The sequence below is a fragment of the Euprymna scolopes genome, chromosome 24 (assembly GCF_053919585.1).
Source record: "Euprymna scolopes isolate OS-2025 chromosome 24, ASM5391958v1, whole genome shotgun sequence".
Taxonomy (NCBI): domain Eukaryota; kingdom Metazoa; phylum Mollusca; class Cephalopoda; order Sepiida; family Sepiolidae; genus Euprymna; species Euprymna scolopes.
This window is the reverse complement of record NC_136505.1, coordinates 81,356,116-81,376,511: the sequence shown is the minus strand read 5'-3', so window position 1 is coordinate 81,376,511 and position 20,396 is coordinate 81,356,116. Positions and strand designations below refer to the sequence as shown.

Below are 20,396 nucleotides of genomic sequence, written 5' to 3'. Positions count from 1 at the left end.
CGGACAACGTGTTCTGTTTTGACGTATCAAAACATGAAGGAATCGATAAAGAAAGTATTTGGTGACATTTATCGTGATGAAAATGTACCGGCAGTGAAATCAGAGCCCGAAATCGTCAACTATAATTATTCTAAACCGGGTAACAACAAAAGGCGTTTTCGTCGAGGACAATCTAATCCATGTGACCGAAGTGGAAACGTGTTGTTGTGTTACAAATGTCAGTCTCCGAACCATCTAATTAGAGAGTGTCCTAGAAATACGCCCAGGTTTACGGAAGCGACAGAACAAATACACATTACGTTGTTCATTCAAGAAAATATTTATTTGAACAGTACAAATGAAAAAATCTCAAATCTTGTAAAGGAAACATTTGGAATGGCAGTCTTGGATTCTGCTTGTACTCGCACACTGGCTGGCGAAGTGTGGCTTGATGTTTATTTAGATACTTTAAATGAAAGTGACCTGCAACTAGTGAAGTATACGAACTCAGACCGGAGTTTTTGTTTTGGTGATGGAGTGGCTGTCACAGCAATTAAAGTTGCTAAATTTCCGGTTACACTCGGAGGTATAAGAGTTTATATCGAAGCAGATATTGTGAAAAACGACTTGCCTCTTCTATTAAGTCACAAATCAATGAAGACAGCAGGAATAGTGCTAGATTTCCGGAAAGATATGTGCTGGATTTTTGATAAATGTATTGAACTAAAGACCACAACTTCAGGGCACTATTGTCTCCCCTTAACAAATAAGTTGTTGGATCATAGTGATACTAAGAACATTGTATTACATGTTCAGAATTTTGGTCAGTGTTCTTTCACAGAAAAAAAAAAAAAAGCAGAAAAACTTCATCGACATTTTGCTCATGCCTCGAAGGAAAAACTTGTTTCCTTGGTTAAAAAAAGTGGCAAATTCAATGACAAGGAATTTATAAAGGCGATTGAGGAGGTTTGTGAAAACTGTCAAATTTGCCTTAGATTTAAAAAAGCTCCACTGCGACCGGTTGTGGGATTGCCTCTTGGCAATAGATTTAATCACACAGTTTGCATGGATTTGAAAGAGTTCATCCACAATGAGGTGTGGATACTACATCTCATTGATGCCGCTACCAGGTATTCAGCGGCAACATTGATCAAAACAAAGAAGAAGGAGGAGATCATCAAAAACATCTTTATGATGTGGATTACCTATTTCGGATCTCCTGTTCGTTTTCTGAGTGATAATGGGGGTGAATTCAACAACGAACACTATAGACAGATGAATGAAAAACTCAACATAGAGACCTGTACTACTGCCACAGAAAGTCCATTCAGCAACGGTACTGTAGAACGTCATAATTTGATAGTTGCTGAGGCAATGAAAAAAACAATTGACGATGAGAAGTGTGAACCTGAAATTGCCTTGGCATGGGCGATTTGTGCAAAAAATGCCCTCCTCAATTACTCTGGACACAGTCCAAATGAACTTGTATTCGGTTTCAATGTAAATACACCCTCAATTCTGACAGACCAGTTACCTGCTATGGAGTCCTCTACTACAAGTGACATGGTGAGAAAAAATTTAAATGCTCTCCATAGTGCAAGGAGAAACTTTTTGGAAGCTGAGTCCAGTGAGAGAATTAGGAGAGCTCTCAGGTCTAATGTCAGAACTTATGCTGATGAAGATTATGCTACCGGAGACCAAATCTATTATCGGAGGCAGGGTTTTAAAGGATGGCGTGGTCCAGCAAAAGTGTTAGGAAGAGAAGGCCAGTTTGTCTTAATCAGACATGGCGGAGCATTTTATAGGATGCATCCGTGCCAATTGATGAAAGTGAATAAAAACAACGAAAAAAGAACAAAAAAAGCTGAAATGCTGGGAAACACTACAGAAGGGAAGAATGAATACCTTTCAGTTGAGGAGGAGGAGTTGCAGAATCAAGTGGTAGAAAGTGAAGATATAGACAGAGAAGAAGTTGTTGATAGTTCTACCAGTTTAAGAGATAAGACTGAAAAACCTGGCCGAAATAAGACCATAACTTATAAAATAAATGGAAGTGGGGAGTGGAAGAAAGGAAAGGTTATGTCAGTACAGCCTAAATCAACTGGCAAATATAGTCATTGGATCAATATAGAACCTGAGGATGAAAACGAGGATCAAGTTTGTATCAACTGGAATCATATTGATCATTGGAGAGAAGTGCCCCAATATACTGAACAGGAAAATGTAGTCCTGCTCACCGCTGAACAAGAGCAGTCGAAAGCTGTAATGGATGCCAAGCATAAAGAAATAAAAAACATGAACACCTATGAAGTATTTGAATGTGTGCCATACACAGGTCAAAAAACAATATCCACAAGATGGGTGATTACTGAAAAATTCAAGGATAATCAGAAAACAATGAAAGCTCGCCTTGTAGCACGAGGCTATGAAGAAAATAGTAATCTGAAAACGGACTCCCCAACATGTAGCCGTGAAGCTATGCGAATGGTCATGCTAACCGCATCAATAAAGAATTGGATGCTGCAGACCATAGATTTTACCTCAGCCTTTTTGCAAGGTGGTATTTTAGAGAGAGATGTGTACCTGAGGCCACCATCTGATGCTTGTCCTAAATCTCAAGTGTGGAAATTAAAAAGATGCATCTATGGATTGAATGATGCTCCACGGGCATGGTACAAGAGAGTTACTCAGGCTTTGATTGAATTAAAAGGAGTAGCAAGTGCTTATGATAATGCATTGTTTTTGTGGCATGATATTAAAGGAAATTTGACTGGAATTCTTGCTATGCACGTGGATGATTTTGTTTTCTGTGGAAACACAGAGTTTGAAAGGGATGTGATTGCAACATTGAAAGAAAAATTTAAGGTGGGATCTCATGAAAGTGGAACATTCAAATATGTTGGACTGAATGTTAATCAACAGGAAAATGGGATCACTGTAGAACAAGATCTATATGTATCTTCCATATCTCCAATAGAAATAAGCAAAGGGAGGATACTGAGGAAAAATGATGAACTGAATGAAGAAGAAAAGCATGAGTTGAAGAGACTTGCAGGTCAGATGATGTGGGTTTCAACTCAAACACGCCCTGATATAGCTTTTGATGTGTGTAAAATGAGCAACACTGGAAAGCATCCCAAAGTAAAAGCCTTATTTGAGGCGAATAAAGCCTTATCAAAATTGAAATCCAAGAAGGGTTCTATAACATTTCCAAAATTGGGAAAGCCCTCAGATTTACACATTTTGTGTTATACTGATGCCTCTTATGCCAGTCTGGAAGATGGATCTTCACAGGGTGGTTTTGTTGTCTTTATTGGAGGAAGTACTGACAAAATGGCCCCCATGTGTTGGGCGTCAAAGAAATTGGACAGAGTGACAAAAAGCCCATTGGCCTCAGAGACTCTTGCTCTGAATGAGGGAGCTGATGCTGGTGTTTTGACTGCGGTTATGATACAAGAGGTATTTCAGTTATCTAAATTGCCAGACGTTCTCTGCAAGACAGATAATGCATCACTTGTGGAGACATTGAATTCCAACAATCTGGTAAGCGATCGACGATTGAGAATAGATGTAGCAAGGCTGAAGGAAATGAAGAGTAGAGGAGAGATACAGATAGAATGGATCAAGGGTTGTGATCAGGTCTCTGATTGTTTGACCAAGGCAGGAGCTTCGTCTGAGCTTCTAAGGGACTTGTTAAATCAGAAATAAATTATTCACTTGAGGACAGCAGCAATGTTAATGTAGACATTGGTTACCTCCCTTGCTTCAGTTACATGGTTACCTCCCTTGCTTGTGGTGATATAAATAGGAGTCGGCCATCTTGGTTTAGTCAGTTCGTTCGTACAGTTTAGACAGACTACAAGTGTCTCAACAGTTTTGATTACATTGATTATGTTAATAAGATTATGTTAATAAGATTATGTTAATAAGATTATGTTAATAAGATTATGTGTGTGTATACATGTTTCTCGCATGTACATGACTCACACATTTTTTTTAAAATTTATTTAAACAAAAAAAAATACTTATGGGTAAATCTGTTCAAACATGATTTACAAACTTAATTTGAATAATTCATTTGTAAATTTATTTTATTTTATTTTTTTGCAGTTGATTGTCTCAAAAGAATCACGTAACACAGCTTGGGTTTCATTTGATGGACGAAGCCGACAAGAATTGCATATTGGAGATTGGTAAGACAGAATACACTTTTAATTTATATTGATAAAAAATGACGCAACATAACTGAATCTCTATTTTATATATGCAATGTTTTTAAATTTTTTATTTTATCATTATTTGAAGCACCTCTTCCATCGAAATGATACTCCATGGCCTTTTATCCTGATATTACACTTCATCTGTTCTATCCCAATCCAGTGACCCTTTTTGAGGAGCTAGATTGCTCCATATTAAAAACAAAGTTTGTATCAAACTCTGCCCTTTTGAGGAGGAAAGTAAACATAATTTGCTGCACAGAACTCAAATGGTAAAAAAATCTACAATAGTTTTTTTTATATCACAATAAAATTTACTTGCATTCAAATTAGTTATAAGCCTTGTCAGTGGGACATTAAAATACACTGACTGCCCCCCCCTCCCCCTTTTTCAGAAAGTAAAAGTCCCTCAATGGGGCCACCTGTTGGCAGTGGGTGGTGACTTATGATGCATTGGAATTAAATCCTGATGGTGTAGGGAGTTGCAAGTTAGGAAGTAAGCATCTTCACTTCCCAACGTACTTGGCCCTTAATCAGTCTAGACATGAAGTCAGAAAGACCTAATCTGATCAATCAGCTGGTCAGGTACTACTAAAAGACAAAAAAAAAACAATTGGAAAATGAAAATATAAAACTAATTCTCCTTCCAAATGTAATGCAGAGAAATTACATAACACTTTAGCTATAAGTAGATGATTGAAGGCATTGACTTAAGGGTCAATCATCAAGTGTAGAATTCAAACCTCAACATGGCTTGAAACTAATCATTGATTCACCTAAGATTTTAATGGTGAATAAATCTAACGACAGATGCTCAAGGTCTCTCATTTGATTGCATATACTGCTTGTGTAGTCCTGACCTGTCAAAGTGATAGGATTTTCCTATACCAAACCATGATAAAACAAAATAAAAAACCCGAATAAACGCTATCTGATTCAGAAAATGAGGAAAACATACAATTCCCCAGATTCTACATAATAGAATCACTTGAAGAAACTCCTATGTAAAAAGTATCCTCTTTATTTATGGGGAAAAAATACTATCCAATAAAATAAAACTTAAAATAGTAAAAAAAAATTGAAGATGGAAATTTACAAATAGAAATTGAAATGAAGATTCAAGGTGAGAGAATAGAAAAAATAAAAACTTGTCCACAGAAAAAAATTCAGAATGAATTCAACAATCAAGGAGTTACCAACCATGAAAGAATTTTTATTAGGAAAAATAATGAAAAGATATCTGCAAACACTAACATTCAAACCCCATAAAAAACAAAATTGGATATAGAACCTGTAGAAATATACATCCCAGATTCCCTGAGATGTTTTAAATGTCAAGACTTTGGCCATCACAAAAACTTGCATCAAATATGGATCAAAAGAATCAAACCACAATTAACAAAAATGCAAGGAAATCAAATGTCCAAATTGCCAAGGGAAAATCTTGAAAATATGCAAACACTAGAAAAAAGAAAAAGAAATCTTAGAAGTACAAAAAGATTTATATATATATATATATATATATATATATATATATATATATATATATCCTATGCAGAAGCCAAAACAATAGTCAAAGGATGCATGAAAAATAATGCTTATGCAAAAATAGTAGAAAAAAACATGAATTCATAGAAAAACGGCCAAATATAAAAAAAATAAAAAATGCTATACCTCCAAAAATTAGATAAAACAAAATCAGAAACCAAAAATTATCCATCTCTAGACAAACCAAAACTTCCCCCCGAAAAATAAATCTACTGTAGATCAAAACTAAACAACAAATTAGAAAAATCCGCAACACTTTCTCAAAAAAACACCTAAACAAAAATAGGAAATACCCAATAATAAATTGAATTAGCTGATGAAATGGAAAGTCAATCAAGACTATCAAGATCTTCAAAAATAACAACCTTGCTGTATGGAAACTGCACAAACACACTAACAAAACCCAGCTTAAGCTTTAACCCAAATCTAAATGTTACAAAAAGCCAGACACAAACAAGAAACAAAATCTATGTATGTAACCTGAGATATAGCACAATAGAAAAAATTGAATTAGAAGAAAACCATCAAAATATCACAAACAAATTCCAAAGAACAAAAGATACTCAAAAACACATTACTAAATCATGGGTCAAATATAAATGAAATAAAAAAAATACAATGGAATTGCAGAGGCATAAAATCAAACTACAAAGAAATAAAATGCATAATATCTTACAAGAATCTCTACTCAATGAAACGGATGACATTACTTTCGAATACCAAACAATAGCCAAACAAACAAATCAGCAAGAGACAAGCAACCTATTGTGACAACTCTAGAATGATCAAAAATCAAATACCACTTGTCGTACTTCCACTTCCAGGCAATAGCAATAAAAGCTTTCACTCCACGGAACAATAAGCATCTGCTCAATTTACATTCCTCCAAAATACAAAATAAAAGAACGAAATTGAAAACCTGTGGATAAACTCCTCACCTCTATCATACTAAATGTGGGAATGCAACAACTCTAACACAACTGGGGAAAATTCTTGAATCTGTACTAGAATCTCCCAAACTATAATAAAGCCATACTTACCTTCATCCAGTTAATCGAACCACACCAGCCATTGAGCTTATTTTATGTTCTGCCTTAGTCTTCAGGAAAAAATGCTCAAGTATTTTAAACACAACCCTACCAGAACCAACCTTCAAAATTTTCAACAAGCGAATGAATAAAACAAAACTATATCAACAATTAAACAACAAAACCCCAATAAAACATGGGAAATCATACGGAAAATAACTGATAAAAAAACTTTGAACAACTTTGAACCCATTTAAGCTAAATAGAGGAAAAACAACCAATAAAAAAGAGATAGGCAACCAGATACAATATTCAACCACAACTTTTTATCAAACCACAACTTTTTATCAAACAACAACTTTTTATCAAACCACAACTCTTTATCAAACCACAACTCTTTATCAAACCACAACTCTTTATCAAACCACAACTCTCCTAAATTCCAAAAATATAAAAACATTGCAGAGAAAGAAAAATTAACTTTACATCAAACAGGGAAAATTTTTCTTTCTCTTTCACAGGACTAAAAAACTCAAAGGATGAAAAAACACATATACAGGCTCAAATGATATCCACTACCAATTCTTGAAACATTTACCAGAAACAGACCTCACAATCCTCTTACGAATTTGCAATGACATATGGTGGTCAAACAGTTTCTCTAAACACTAGATGAAGCTATTATCCCAATCCGCAAATCAGTAAGACCATGGAGAGAATAGTCAACATATGATTGATCTGGCATCTAGAAAAACATAACATTTTATCAAAGTGGATTCTGAGAAAATCAGGATACCAAAGATCAATTCGAAACATACATATGCAATGGCCTAATAAAAACACCATCACATAATTTCAATCTTTTTTGACCTCGAAAAAGCTTACATGGAAGTACAGAATCCTAGAAGATCTTCACAAAACTGAAATCAAAGGAAACAAATTTCCTCCCACACTAAACTTTCACAGTACAACTTGTGAATACAAGATCAAGCATACACACAAACAAGAAGCAGGAGTCTCCAAGGCATCATTTTGTGCGTCACTCTATTTATCCTCAAAATCATGACGACTTGTACCAAAAATGTGTTCAGTTTTTTTGATGGGTAAAAGATAGAAATGGCTTAAGCTGCTCATGCTCTCACCTGCTTTATATCTGGTTCTGATTCACGAAACAGCATCACAGAAATTATTGATATAGGAATCAAATTCTTATATGTAGATGACATTGCTATAGTATACACATCACCAAACTTGTCTACAGTTGAAAGACAATTACAAAACTGCCTCAACAAGACAGCGAAATGGACAAATGAAAATGGCTTCCAATTTTTGAAAACAAAAATAATCTGCATAAACTTTTACAAAAGACAAACATAACTTTGATGCAGAAATGAACAAAATGGACGCACAATACTTGCGTTTTCTTTTTACTTGGGAGTCACCACTTATCAAGACCCAAAGGCCACTCTAGGATAAGGGTTAATGAATGTGAGGTGGTAGTATAGTAATCATTGTGTAAATTGGGTTGAATTTAGATTATTTAAGAGGATAGCTCAACAAGAACTTATTTACATTGAACTTGAAGGCTACCCTATTATAATCGCCTGGGAAGCAGGCAGGCGCAGAGGCTTGTCAAGACATGGTGCTTCCCCATTCATTCCAATTGCAGCGTGATGAGCGATTATTATGAAAAGAGTGAAACTTGGTTTTTGATGCATTAAAATTAATGAACCACCTTTTCTCCATTACACTACATGCTCAAGATCAGAAAAGAGAGAATCAGAAAGATTTTGGTCATTTGAACATCCTTTGTGGTTCAGCAATCAAAATACTTGGGCGTAATATTTAACAATAAACTAAACTTCAAGGCACATATTGAGTATTTACTACATAAATGCCAAAAAGATATAAAACTATTAAAATAATATCGAAAATGAACTGACATGTTCAGAATCTACAGATTCCACATGAGAACAAAACTGATGTGTCCTCCATACACATGCCAATGCTACCTAAAAAACAAAACTACAAACTATTCTAAGATTAAGCTTAGGTGTCTTCTGCATCAACTTTCAATACACTTCAAAACTTCCAATACACTTCAAAACTTTCAATACACTTCAAAACTTTCAATACACTTCAAAACTTTCAATACACTTCAAAACTTTCAATACACTTCAAAACTTTCAATACACTTCAAAACTTCCAATACACTTCAAAACTTTCAATACACTTCAAAACTTCCAATACACTTCAAAACTTTCAATACACTTCAAAACTTTCAATACACTTCAAAACTTTCAATACACTTCAAAACTTTCAATACACTTCAAAACTTTCAATACACTTCAAAACTTTCAATACACTTCAAAACTTTCAATACACTTCAAAACTTTCAATACACTTCAAAACTTTCAATACACTTCAAAACTTTCAATACACTTCAAAACTTCCAATACACTTCAAAACTTTCAATCCAACTCAAATAATCCAATACACTTCAAAACTTCCAATCCAACTCAAATAATCCAATACACTTCAAAACTTTCAATCCAACTCAAATAATCCAATACACTTCAAAACTTCCAATCCAACTCAAATAATCCAATACACTTCAAAACTTCCAATCCAACACAAATAATCCAATACACTTCAAAACTTCCAATCCAACTCAAATAATCCAATACACTTCAAAACTTCCAATCCAACTCAAATAATCCAATACACTTCAAAACTTTCAATCCAACTCAAATAATCCAATACACTTCAAAACTTCCAATCCAACTCAAATAATCCAATACACTTCAAAACTTCCAATACACTTCAAAACTTCCAATACACTTCAAAATTTTCAATACACTTCAAAACTTCCAATCCAACTCAAATAATCCAATACACTTCAAAACTTTCAATCCAACTCAAATAATCCAATACACTTCAAAACTTCCAATCCAACTCAAATAATCCAATACACTTCAAAACTTCCAATCCAACTCAAATAATCCAATACACTTCAAAACTTCCAATACACTTCAAAACTTCCAATACACTTCAAAATTTTCAATACACTTCAAAACTTCCAATCCAACTCAAATAATCCAATACACTTCAAAACTTTCAATCCAACTCAAATAATCCAATACACTTAAAAACTTCCAATACAATTAAAAACTTCCAATACACTTCAAAACTTTCAATACACTTCAAAACTTCCAAACCAACTCAAATAATCCAATACACTTCAAAACTTTCAATCCAACTCAAATAATCCAATACACTTCAAAACTTTCAATCCAACTCAAATAATCCAATACACTTCAAAACTTTCAATCCAACTCAAATAATCCAATACACTTCAAAACTTTCAATCCAACTCAAATAATCCAATACACTTCAAAACTTCCAATCCAACTCAAATAATCCAATACACTTCAAAACTTTCAATCCAACTCAAATAATCCAATACACTTCAAAACTTTCAATCCAACTCAAATAATCCAATACACTTCAAAACTTCCAATCCAACTCAAATAATCCAATACACTTCAAAACTTTCAATCCAACTCAAATAATCCAATACACTTCAAAACTTTCAATCCAACTCAAATAATCCAATACACTTCAAAACTTTCAATCCAACTCAAATAATCCAATACACTTCAAAACTTTCAATCCAACTCAAATAATCCAATACACTTCAAAACTTTCAATCCAACTCAAATAATCCAATACACTTCAAAACTTTCAATCCAACTCAAATAATCCAATACACTTCAAAACTTTCAATCCAACTCAAATAATCCGATACACTTCAAAACTTTCAATCCAACTCAAATAATCCAACATATCAACAACAAATACACCCAACTCAATCATTTTTACGGTTTTAGCAATTTCCTCATTTGGTTTCTGTCTGGTGCTACCAGATCAGGCTGTCTATTGGCTTCCTGAGACGAAATGCACCTACATTGATTTTCTGTTTTTATTTTCTATTCTCTTTTGTAAAACTTAATTATGTTCTGCAAAAACAAAAACAACAGCCCCCTTTCCCCTTCTCTTCTCCTTTCTTTTTCCTTCTCTACTTCCCAACCTTGTTGGTGGGGCATTAGAATACACCGACTGTTCCTCTGCAGAGAGTAAAAGCCTCTCAATGGGGCCACCTGTTGGCCATGGGTGGCGACCCGTAATGCCTAGGAAAATGATTCTGGTGGCTTAGCAACTGATATCTAGGGGAATTATAGGTATCAGTTGCAACACTTCACTTTGGCCTCGTACAAGGCTAGATGAGCGGTCGGAAGGGCCCGATCCGATCAATCTGCTAGTTACGTCAAGCCCTAACACATCTTCTACTTTTCTATCAATTTCCTCCAAACCGTAACAAATACAGTTCTACTTTGTACCACTGTAAACTATGTACATATTTTCCCTTCTTTTCCATGTGTTAGAAGGCGGTGGTTAGGGTCAAATGTGCCAAATGAATAAAGTCATGACATGCCGGAAGTTACTACAAATTACTTGGATTGTGTAACCTAAGGATTATGGGTGCTCATGGCTCCCATTTGAGACATGTATACTGTTTTATGTAACCCTGGCATGACAAGGCGAATGGGTTTTCCCCTTAACATGCCTCAATATTGGACTCCGAGTTGGGTGGGGGAGCATAAACAATGAATTTTAAAATATATATGGCCAATTACAAAAATTCCAAGTGCTTACACGTTGACTCGGATAGTTCAGATAATGAACTACATCAAACATTCTCAAAATTTATTGTATTGAAATCCACCGAAGAAACCAAAATAACTGACTTATCACCATTTATTATACACAAAATTATATCGGCATATATTACCCCCAAAAATGTAAAAACTTTAAAAAATAAAACCCTACTGGTAGAAGTGGAAAGAGAAAAACATGCCACTTTTCTCCTAGGAATGAAAACTTTCCATAACATAAATATCAAAACTTATCCACACAAGAATCTGAATACATCCAAAGGTGTAGTAAGATCGAAAGACCTCTCAATGTGCACTACTGAAGAGATAACAAAAGAACTTAAAAACCAAGGAGTAATAAACGTTAAAAGAATTACAATAAAAAAAGAGAATCAGCCTATACTTACGAACACTTACATTATGCAGTTCGATAGACCCACTATCCCAAAAGAAATCAAAATTGGGTTCAATGTTGAAAATGTTGAACCCTTTATCCTAAACCCACTTCGATGCTTTAAATGCCAGATGTTTGGGCCCCATGAGGGTGCATGTTGTAAATGAGCAGTGTGCGGCAGATGTGGCCAGGGAGATCTGGACCATGCTGTCAATGACTGCAATCTTGATTGCAAATGTGCAAATTGTGGAGAAAACCATCCTGCTTATGCTAGAGCATGCAGAATCTGGAAGAAAGAAAAGGAAGTAGTGTCAATAAAACATACCAAAAATATTTCGTTCACTCGAAGCCAAGAAAATAATAGATGGATACATGAAGGAAAAGACGTACTCTCGAGTCACATCAAGTTATATATCATCCAACATCACTAACCAAGACTCCAAATACGAAATAGTAATAAACAAATTGTTACAATTGAGACCAAACGACTGGCCCAAATTTATAAATGAAATGAGACCAATCATATCATCAAAAATTAATCGTCCCATTAAATCATCAACTAACGTTACCAATAAAACAAATTTTCAACCAAAATCAGAACATCCAAAAAAAACAAAGTTGATCAAAAGAAAGACCACAAAAATCATCAAGTACGTCATGCAGATGTTGTAAAAGAAGAAACTAAGGAAAAACAAAATCAGTTAAAAGAAAGAGCACACAGGTCACCAATACATCTTCCCCGTGGTGAAAAAAACAGTCTTGAAAAACAAACAAAGATACATCTACTAAAAAACAAAATAATATAAAGAAATTACAACAAACAGAAGCCACTACTACTATAAATAGATTTACAGAATTAGAAGACATGGAAACTGAAGTTACTCCTCAAACCAATAAAAAATCATCATGAATTACAAGATAATCCAATGGAATTGCCGTGGATTGAAGACAAATTACAATGAAATTTTATTGTTGCAAACCAAATTTAATCCTTTGGTTATTTGTCTCCAAGAAACCTTCCTTAAGAATGAGGACAATTTGAATATAAAACACTATCAACAATATAATTACATTCATAATACGGGGCTTAGAACCTCTGGTGGTGTATCAGTATTCATTAAAAATAACATACCCCAGAACCAAATTGAATTAAAAACAAATTTGCAAGCGGTTGCCATAAGAGCAACTTTACACAAAACGATAAGCATTTGTTCTTTATACATACCTCCACATGAACAAATAGATGAAAATGAATTGGAGAACTTAATAGGCAAATACCCAAACCCTTTATTTTTCTAGGGGACTTAAATAGTCACAACTCCTTATGGGGATGCAAGGAAACAGATAGAAAGGGAAAGAAAATTGAAAATCTAATAAATAAAAATAATTTATGCTTGTTCAACCAAAAAGAAGCCACTCACATTAATCCAACAAATGGATCGCTTAGTTCGCTTGATTTAACTATATGTGACTCTTCCACTTATCTGGATTTTTCTTGGAGCGTATTCGATGATGCCTGTGGTAGCGATCACTACCCAATCATTCTCAAAAGCCATGAAAATAATATTTCAACATCCACCAAGATGGAAGCTTAACAAAGCCAACTGGGAAAAATTCAAGAATCTCTGCTCAGAACAACTGACAGAAAACAACATCGATACAATCGAAACATTTACACAAACATTAATATTAATAGGAGAAGAGTGCATTCACAAAAACACTACTCTAGGAAAAAAGAATAGACCATGGTTTAACAAAGAATGTGAAGAATCAATAAATCTGCAAAAAGCAGCATTAAGAAAATTTAATAACCAACAACAAGCAACTTAATTGAATACAAATTGCATAGAGCAAAATCACGCAGAATAATGAAGAAAGCAAAAAAGGAATGCTGGCAAGAATATGTCAGCAAGATCAATGTTTCCACTAAACCAAAGACAGTTTGGGAAATGGTTTAAAAAAATTCTGGAAAACATAACCCAATACCAATTAAACATCTTTTTACTGAAAATACCAAAATAACAGAAACGAAGACTATAGTGAACAAATTAGCCAAAACATTTTCAGAGAACTCTTCTTCAAAAAACTATAACAAAGAATTCCAAACCATCAAGGAAAATATTGAAAAATACAAGCTAAGCTTCAATTCCCAAAACTTTGAAGAATATAATAAACCTTTTTCAATAAGCGAATTGAAAAATTCCATAAACAAATCACACAACACAGCCGTAGGACCAGATGAGATCCACTATAGTTTTTTGAAAATACTTCCAAAAACTTCATTGGAACTTTTATTAAAAATCTACAATGACATCTGGATTAAAAAGAAGTTCCCGGAATCTTGGAAATATACAACGATTATTCCAGTACCAAAACCAGGAAAAGATTGTTCAGATCCTGAAAATTATCGACCAATTTCACTAACAAGTTGCATGTGCAAAACACTAGAGCGAATGGTAAATCATTGTCTAATTTGGTATTTACAAACAAACTAATAAGCAATGCACACAGTGTGGTTATCGTAAAAATTGTGGATGTCTTGACCATTTGGTCAACTTAGAATGCTATGTCAGAGAAGCCTTCATAAGAGGGGAACACGCCACAACTGTCTTTTTCGATTTAGAAAAAGTTTACAATACTACCTGGAAATTCGGAATTATGAAAGATCTATTCGACTTTGGACTTAAAGGTAGACTTCCCGAATTTATTCAATTTTTTTTAACAAACAGAATCTTCAGAGTATGCATAGTCTACTCTAAGCGATATAAATAAACAGGAAGAAGGTGTGCCACAGGGAAGTATATTATCAATTTATTAATATAAAAATCAACAACATAGTAAGGGAACTCCTGACATAAATAGAACATTGTACATGGATGATTGCTCTATCGTTCCAAGCACATCTATACTATTGAAAGAAAATTGCAACACAGCATAAACAAAATGAATAAATGGGCAAAAAAAAATGGTTTTAAATTTTCAAAAAATAAAACTAAATACATTCATTTTTGCAATCAACACAAATTACACAATGATCCCAAATTACAACTCGATGGAGCAGATATCCCCTTTATTGATGAATACAAGTTTTTAGAAATGATTTTTGATAAAAAACTAAATTTTATTCCCTACATAAACTATGTTAAAAAAATGTAATAAAGCACTGCATGTTGTGGCTCATACAAACTGGGGAGCTGACAGTTAGACCTTGTTAAACCTGTACAGATCCCTAATTCGATCAAAAATTGACTATGGCAGCTGTATATACCAAGCAGCAAGAAAATCCTATGTTAAAATTTTAAATCCCATTTACCATACAGGACTGAGACTTGCACTGGGAGCTTTCAGAACATCCTCAGTAGAAAGTTTGTCTGCCGAAGCAAATGAGCCTCCACCTAACCTTAGATATAACAAGTTAGCACTGCTATATTATACGAAATTGAAGGCAGATCCCGACAATCCTGCGCACGACTGAACGTTTTATCCCAAGTACAAATATTTTTTTTAACAAAAAGAAAAAGCCATTAAAACATTTGGCCTACGAATGGAACCCATTATTGAAGAAGCAGAGATCCCGATAACAAAAATTCACAAAACATTTACTCCAAAAATACCTCCTTTGAACATTATAGTGCCAAAAGTTGACTTAAGTCTTAGCAAACCACGATTCAGCATAAAATAACCCAACAAGGGTGGACATGCCATTAAACACAAAAAAATATATGTATCATTTGGTTTCTGTATCAATGAAGCAATACAACTCAAAAGGTTACCAATGTCTTCCCAATCACAATGAGCAATTTTACCCCCAGGGACCAAATCTGACATCGATTTAATATAAAGTCAACAAAAAAAATGCAACCAACTACCACATCCACCAAAAATAGGTTCAAAGAACTTAGACAAATGCTCAGACCCTAATACCCTCTACACTGACACGTCAAAAACCATAGATGCAATAGGAGCAGCAGCCACAAATATAAATAACAACAAATCAAACTAGCAAATGACGCATCCATCTACACAGCCAAACTCCAAGCAGCTACTGGGCATGATTAAGAACTCAAAGATAGGCAAACATAATATTCTCAGACTCTTTATCTAACCTGATTGCAATTCAATAACGAAACGAAAACCTTTACATACAAGAGATATTAGAAATATCGAAAAGCCTATGGCAAAATAGCAATCTTGGCTTGTGAGCATTAAGGAAAATTAAATGACACATTTGCGAAAGATGCTACAAAAACTCTTAAACTCCAATTTACAGGCTGCAAAATCAAACTAACTCTACATAAGAAGAAAATTACAATCGCAGTTGGGATGTGTTTCCGAATAACAAACTCTATAAAATTAAACCTACAATTAAACTGGAAATTGCAGAACCACTACCTAATCGAATACAAGATATATTACTTAACATGCGCCTAACCTGCTCAAAAGAGAAACAGCACCTTGGTGTACGTTCTACGTCACATACTGATCAACTGCAAAAAATATAACTTTTGCAAGAAAAGCTATCAGACAATTGAACAGTTTTAATCCTTTATGACGTGATTTATGATGTTAGATGATTAAAAAATATTTGATAATTTTACTTAATATGTACAGGGTATGTTTGAATCAATTCTCACTGCTGTTAATTTATTTACAACTGAACGAATTAGTTTAACCAGGTCATAAAGGGTTAATCAAAGAAGTATCAAATAATAAAGTATTTAAAAAAAGCAGACTATTTCCAACTTTAATAAAACAAACAGAAATCTGTTTGACCACAAGTAAGTGAGCTATTACTGACCTAAACTTTACGACCCACAAACTATTTGTTTTCAGATTATACAAATTATATCGATCTACAAATCATAGAAAGACTCACTGCGGTTGATTTGCTATAAAACCAAACGCTTTCTTCTCAAACTATTTTCACCATCTGTTTCACAAAATTTAATTTGTAAAAGAGAATATTAAAATGACTTGATTGATTGAGCTGCCAGTTTTCACATTTTGAGAATTTTGTATTGAATCCATTCCTCTCTCCGTATTTTTTTTTTAAGTGAAATTTTGACAAAAAAGTTTCCTTCTACTGATCATACTTTTCATTGAGGAGATGACATTGTTTATAGGTTTTTATGTCTGTGGATAAATTGCTATTAATGATAAAACATGAAGACTTGTACCAAAAATGTGTTCATTTTTTTTTTTGATGAGTAAAAGCTTAAGCTGCTCGTGCTCTCACCTGCTTTATATCTGGTTCTGATTCACGAAACTAACACATTACTATAGATGCAAATATTAGCAGCTTGCATAACTTTTTATCTGTGAAAACTTTCCTTTTTTTCTGTTTTTTTTTTTTTAAATAAATATAGGTTCCTAAATAAAAATGAGTTTATATTAATAAAATTATGTTACCACTTCTGTGTTTTCTCACCTTTGCGTAATGTAGACATTTTTAAAAATCATTTATTGAATTCAAAATTGTGTATTTATTAAAAGAAATTGATTTAATTATAAAATTAAATCCACCAGAATGTATTTCGATTCCTTCATGTACAAGTATATATGTTTTTTTAATAGAAAAAACAGCTGTTCGAGAAGTTGCTTCTGAATTAGACGTAACCTAATTAATTGTAAATTCTGTAAAAAATCTTTTAGAAAATTTAGAAGCATTTAAAGAGTCAAAAAGTCATTTAAACTGTTAAATTCTTAACAAATCTTCATAAAGTATTGAAAGTTTTGGAAACTATATTTATAGAGATTAAGACATTACTGTAACAAAATTAGTTATAATTTTATGATAATCTGGTTAAAATCAATAATTAATGGATCAAAGGATACTATGAATTAATTTTTTTCTTTTAACAATTTTGTGGAAAAAAAACGAAAAAGCAAGCAATACTCAATTTCTCTTTTCTATTTTTTTCCCCCCAGCGTGAAAATCAAAACTGCTGTCCATTCATTTCCTTCAATTTGTCTGAAGGATTCGATCGACGATTGGTTCAACAGTCTTGCAGAATGTTTGCATTGGAACATGCGCAAACTTCAACATGGACCTTCCTCTACTCCTAGCATGGCCAGTTTGTATTCAGATGAGTTTGAACAAAACAATCATTGTACATAAAACGATGTCATAAAATGCGCCTCCTTTTTTCACCCATCACGTGACAAATGAACAATCCACTACATCACCATTTTCTCAGTGAAATTTATTTTTGGGTTCAATTAAAGAAAATAAAAAACGACAATCGACAACTTCAAAATGACGATAGGAAACAAAAAATCCAGTTATAAATAATTTATTTTCCTAACATATTTGTTCAATTAAAAAAAAAACTTCAAATTGTTTTTGGCGATTTATCTCACTAACAGAATTTGCCAACGAAAAGTAGCTTTGTTGGAGGAAAACAGGAAACAAAATGTTTTCTTCCCATTTTCATCATTCCTATATTCTCATGAGATAACAATTTGAACTTTTTCTGTCATTTGCAGTGTGTATACCAAATGACCCCCGCCTTTGTTTTTTTAAATTCCGAAGATGACGCATGCGTGTATACATTGTTATGCAAATCAATGTTTCTTAAGCTGCAATCGACAAAAAATCTAATTTTAAGTCATTTTTATGAAAAGCTGCCTATGGACGGTGGTGCGGGAAGAGTTGCTAAGAAGAGGGAGGATGAAGGGGGTCAATATTAAAATCTTTTGTAACATTTTTTAATTTTTTTTAAACTCATGCATTGTTGGATAATAATATTAAAAAGGGACCATTGTCTATGCACGTTAACTTAAAAAAAAAAACATTTATTAACATTTTTTTTAATCCCTTCATCCTTCTCCTCCTTAAGTGGATCTGTTGAATATGATGATCTTCCCAATTTTTTTCTATATTTTTTTTTTTATCAAATTCATTTGCCATTAAAATGTTTTATCTAAACATTGTTTGAATTTTCTTTCATTTTTTTGTTTGTGTGTTATTTTTATTGCTGGCATCAACTTTTAAGAAAACATTCAAATTATATATTTTCTTTAAAAAGAAAAAAATGATGTCAAACTATTCCACCATTTGGAAACAAAATCTGCTTTTTCCTTGTGGACACTTCAATATTGCAAGTCCGTCATCTAATTAGACAGATACCATTTATAAACTAAAATAAACACTAAACATCGATTATTTGTTTATAGACAGAACTTGATAATTTTGCAGCACTGACTGGTAAATATACAGCGTTGGCCCATCAGCATGGCAGATGATGCATCACTCCCAATTGTTTTTTCTTCGAAACTCTTTTTTTAATAAAAAATCCTAAAAAAAAAAATATTATGAAACACTTGTCTTTAAAATCAAACAAAAGAAAATAATTGTCTTCACAAAAAACATAATTTTGTAAATGCTTCAGCATGCTATGATCAATAGACTTGAAAAACAAACCCAGGTTAGTAATAGCAGATGTAGTTATGCAGTTGTGTGCTTGGGGTTGGAAATCCTTTAAAGTCAAAGATACACACAACCTGTAAATGTGTAGAAATGCTCACAGAATCCCATGGGATGCCAGATGTCAGACACTTCTCAAGGGTATGAGGTGTAGATAAACACTACTTCATACACAGATCTCAGACTGCAAATGTAAGAATTGTTGAGAGGAAAACGTCGATGAAAATTTTATTCAAGAAAAACGTGGCAATTTACAACAGTTTAACTAGTTGCAGGAGTGGAGACATATGAACTGATGCTGACATGAACAGACAGAAATAGATAGGCTGGCCAAATCAGTATCTAGTGAAAGCCCACAACAGAAGATTAGATTTACAAAAATTTAAGATTAAGAGTTCTTAATGTAGGTCACATGAGAGGAAGAGCAGGAAAAGCAGCTAAGATATTGCTGCTTTTCCTGCCTTTCCTCTCATCATCCGTACTCCTGATATGAAACAAAATTTCATTGTCCATACTCCTGATATGAAACAAAATTTCATTGTCCATACTCCTGATATGAAACAAAATAGACAGGATCAAAAAAACTGTAAATCGTCTTTAGTCAGGAAATATGCAACACACAGTTGGTATTGGAATTCTTTTGTTGGAGAAATGAGTTCACAATATTTTTGACATCCAACACATATTGTACTGGTATGATCAAATTGATTGTTTTGTATTCGTTTTCATATTGATGCACCAGAAATTGGCATCAGAAAAGAGTGTCTTCTATGTTGAAGAGCGTTACTTCCAAAGTTTCAGGAAATAAGTTCCTTATCCCTTGTGGTCACCTCAAAAGTGGTCGAGTTAACCAAACAAATTGTTGCTAGCTACCAGTTCAATCATATTGATCTGAAAGGAAGCAACATCTACAAAGTTGGCAGATGAGAAAGGAAAATCAAAGGGATGGACAATAAAACTGAGGAGAAAGTTTGGAGACAGCATCATCAAACAGAACATGGATTTTCCATCAGATTCTAACCACTTTAAGCAAGAACAATCAAATTGATTGATTGAGATGGCACTGAGGAAGAATAAGTCTTTTGGAAG

General features: G+C 33.6%; 1 protein-coding gene across 2 annotated transcripts in view; it reads left to right on the top strand.

Moving 5' to 3' along the window:
- Positions 1 to 18,809, top strand: part of LOC145246800 (NAD kinase-like) — a 292,478-nt gene extending 273,669 nt beyond the window's left edge. For both annotated transcript variants that reach the window (XM_080108599.1, XM_080108600.1), the window contains 2 exons: positions 4,090 to 4,172; positions 17,810 to 18,809. In XM_080108599.1, the coding sequence (XP_079964725.1) occupies positions 4,090 to 4,172; positions 17,810 to 17,999 (273 nt within the window). In that variant the 3' untranslated portion in view covers positions 18,000 to 18,809. The remainder of the gene's footprint in view (positions 1 to 4,089; positions 4,173 to 17,809) is intronic.
- The last annotated feature ends 1,587 nt before the right edge of the window (positions 18,810 to 20,396 follow it).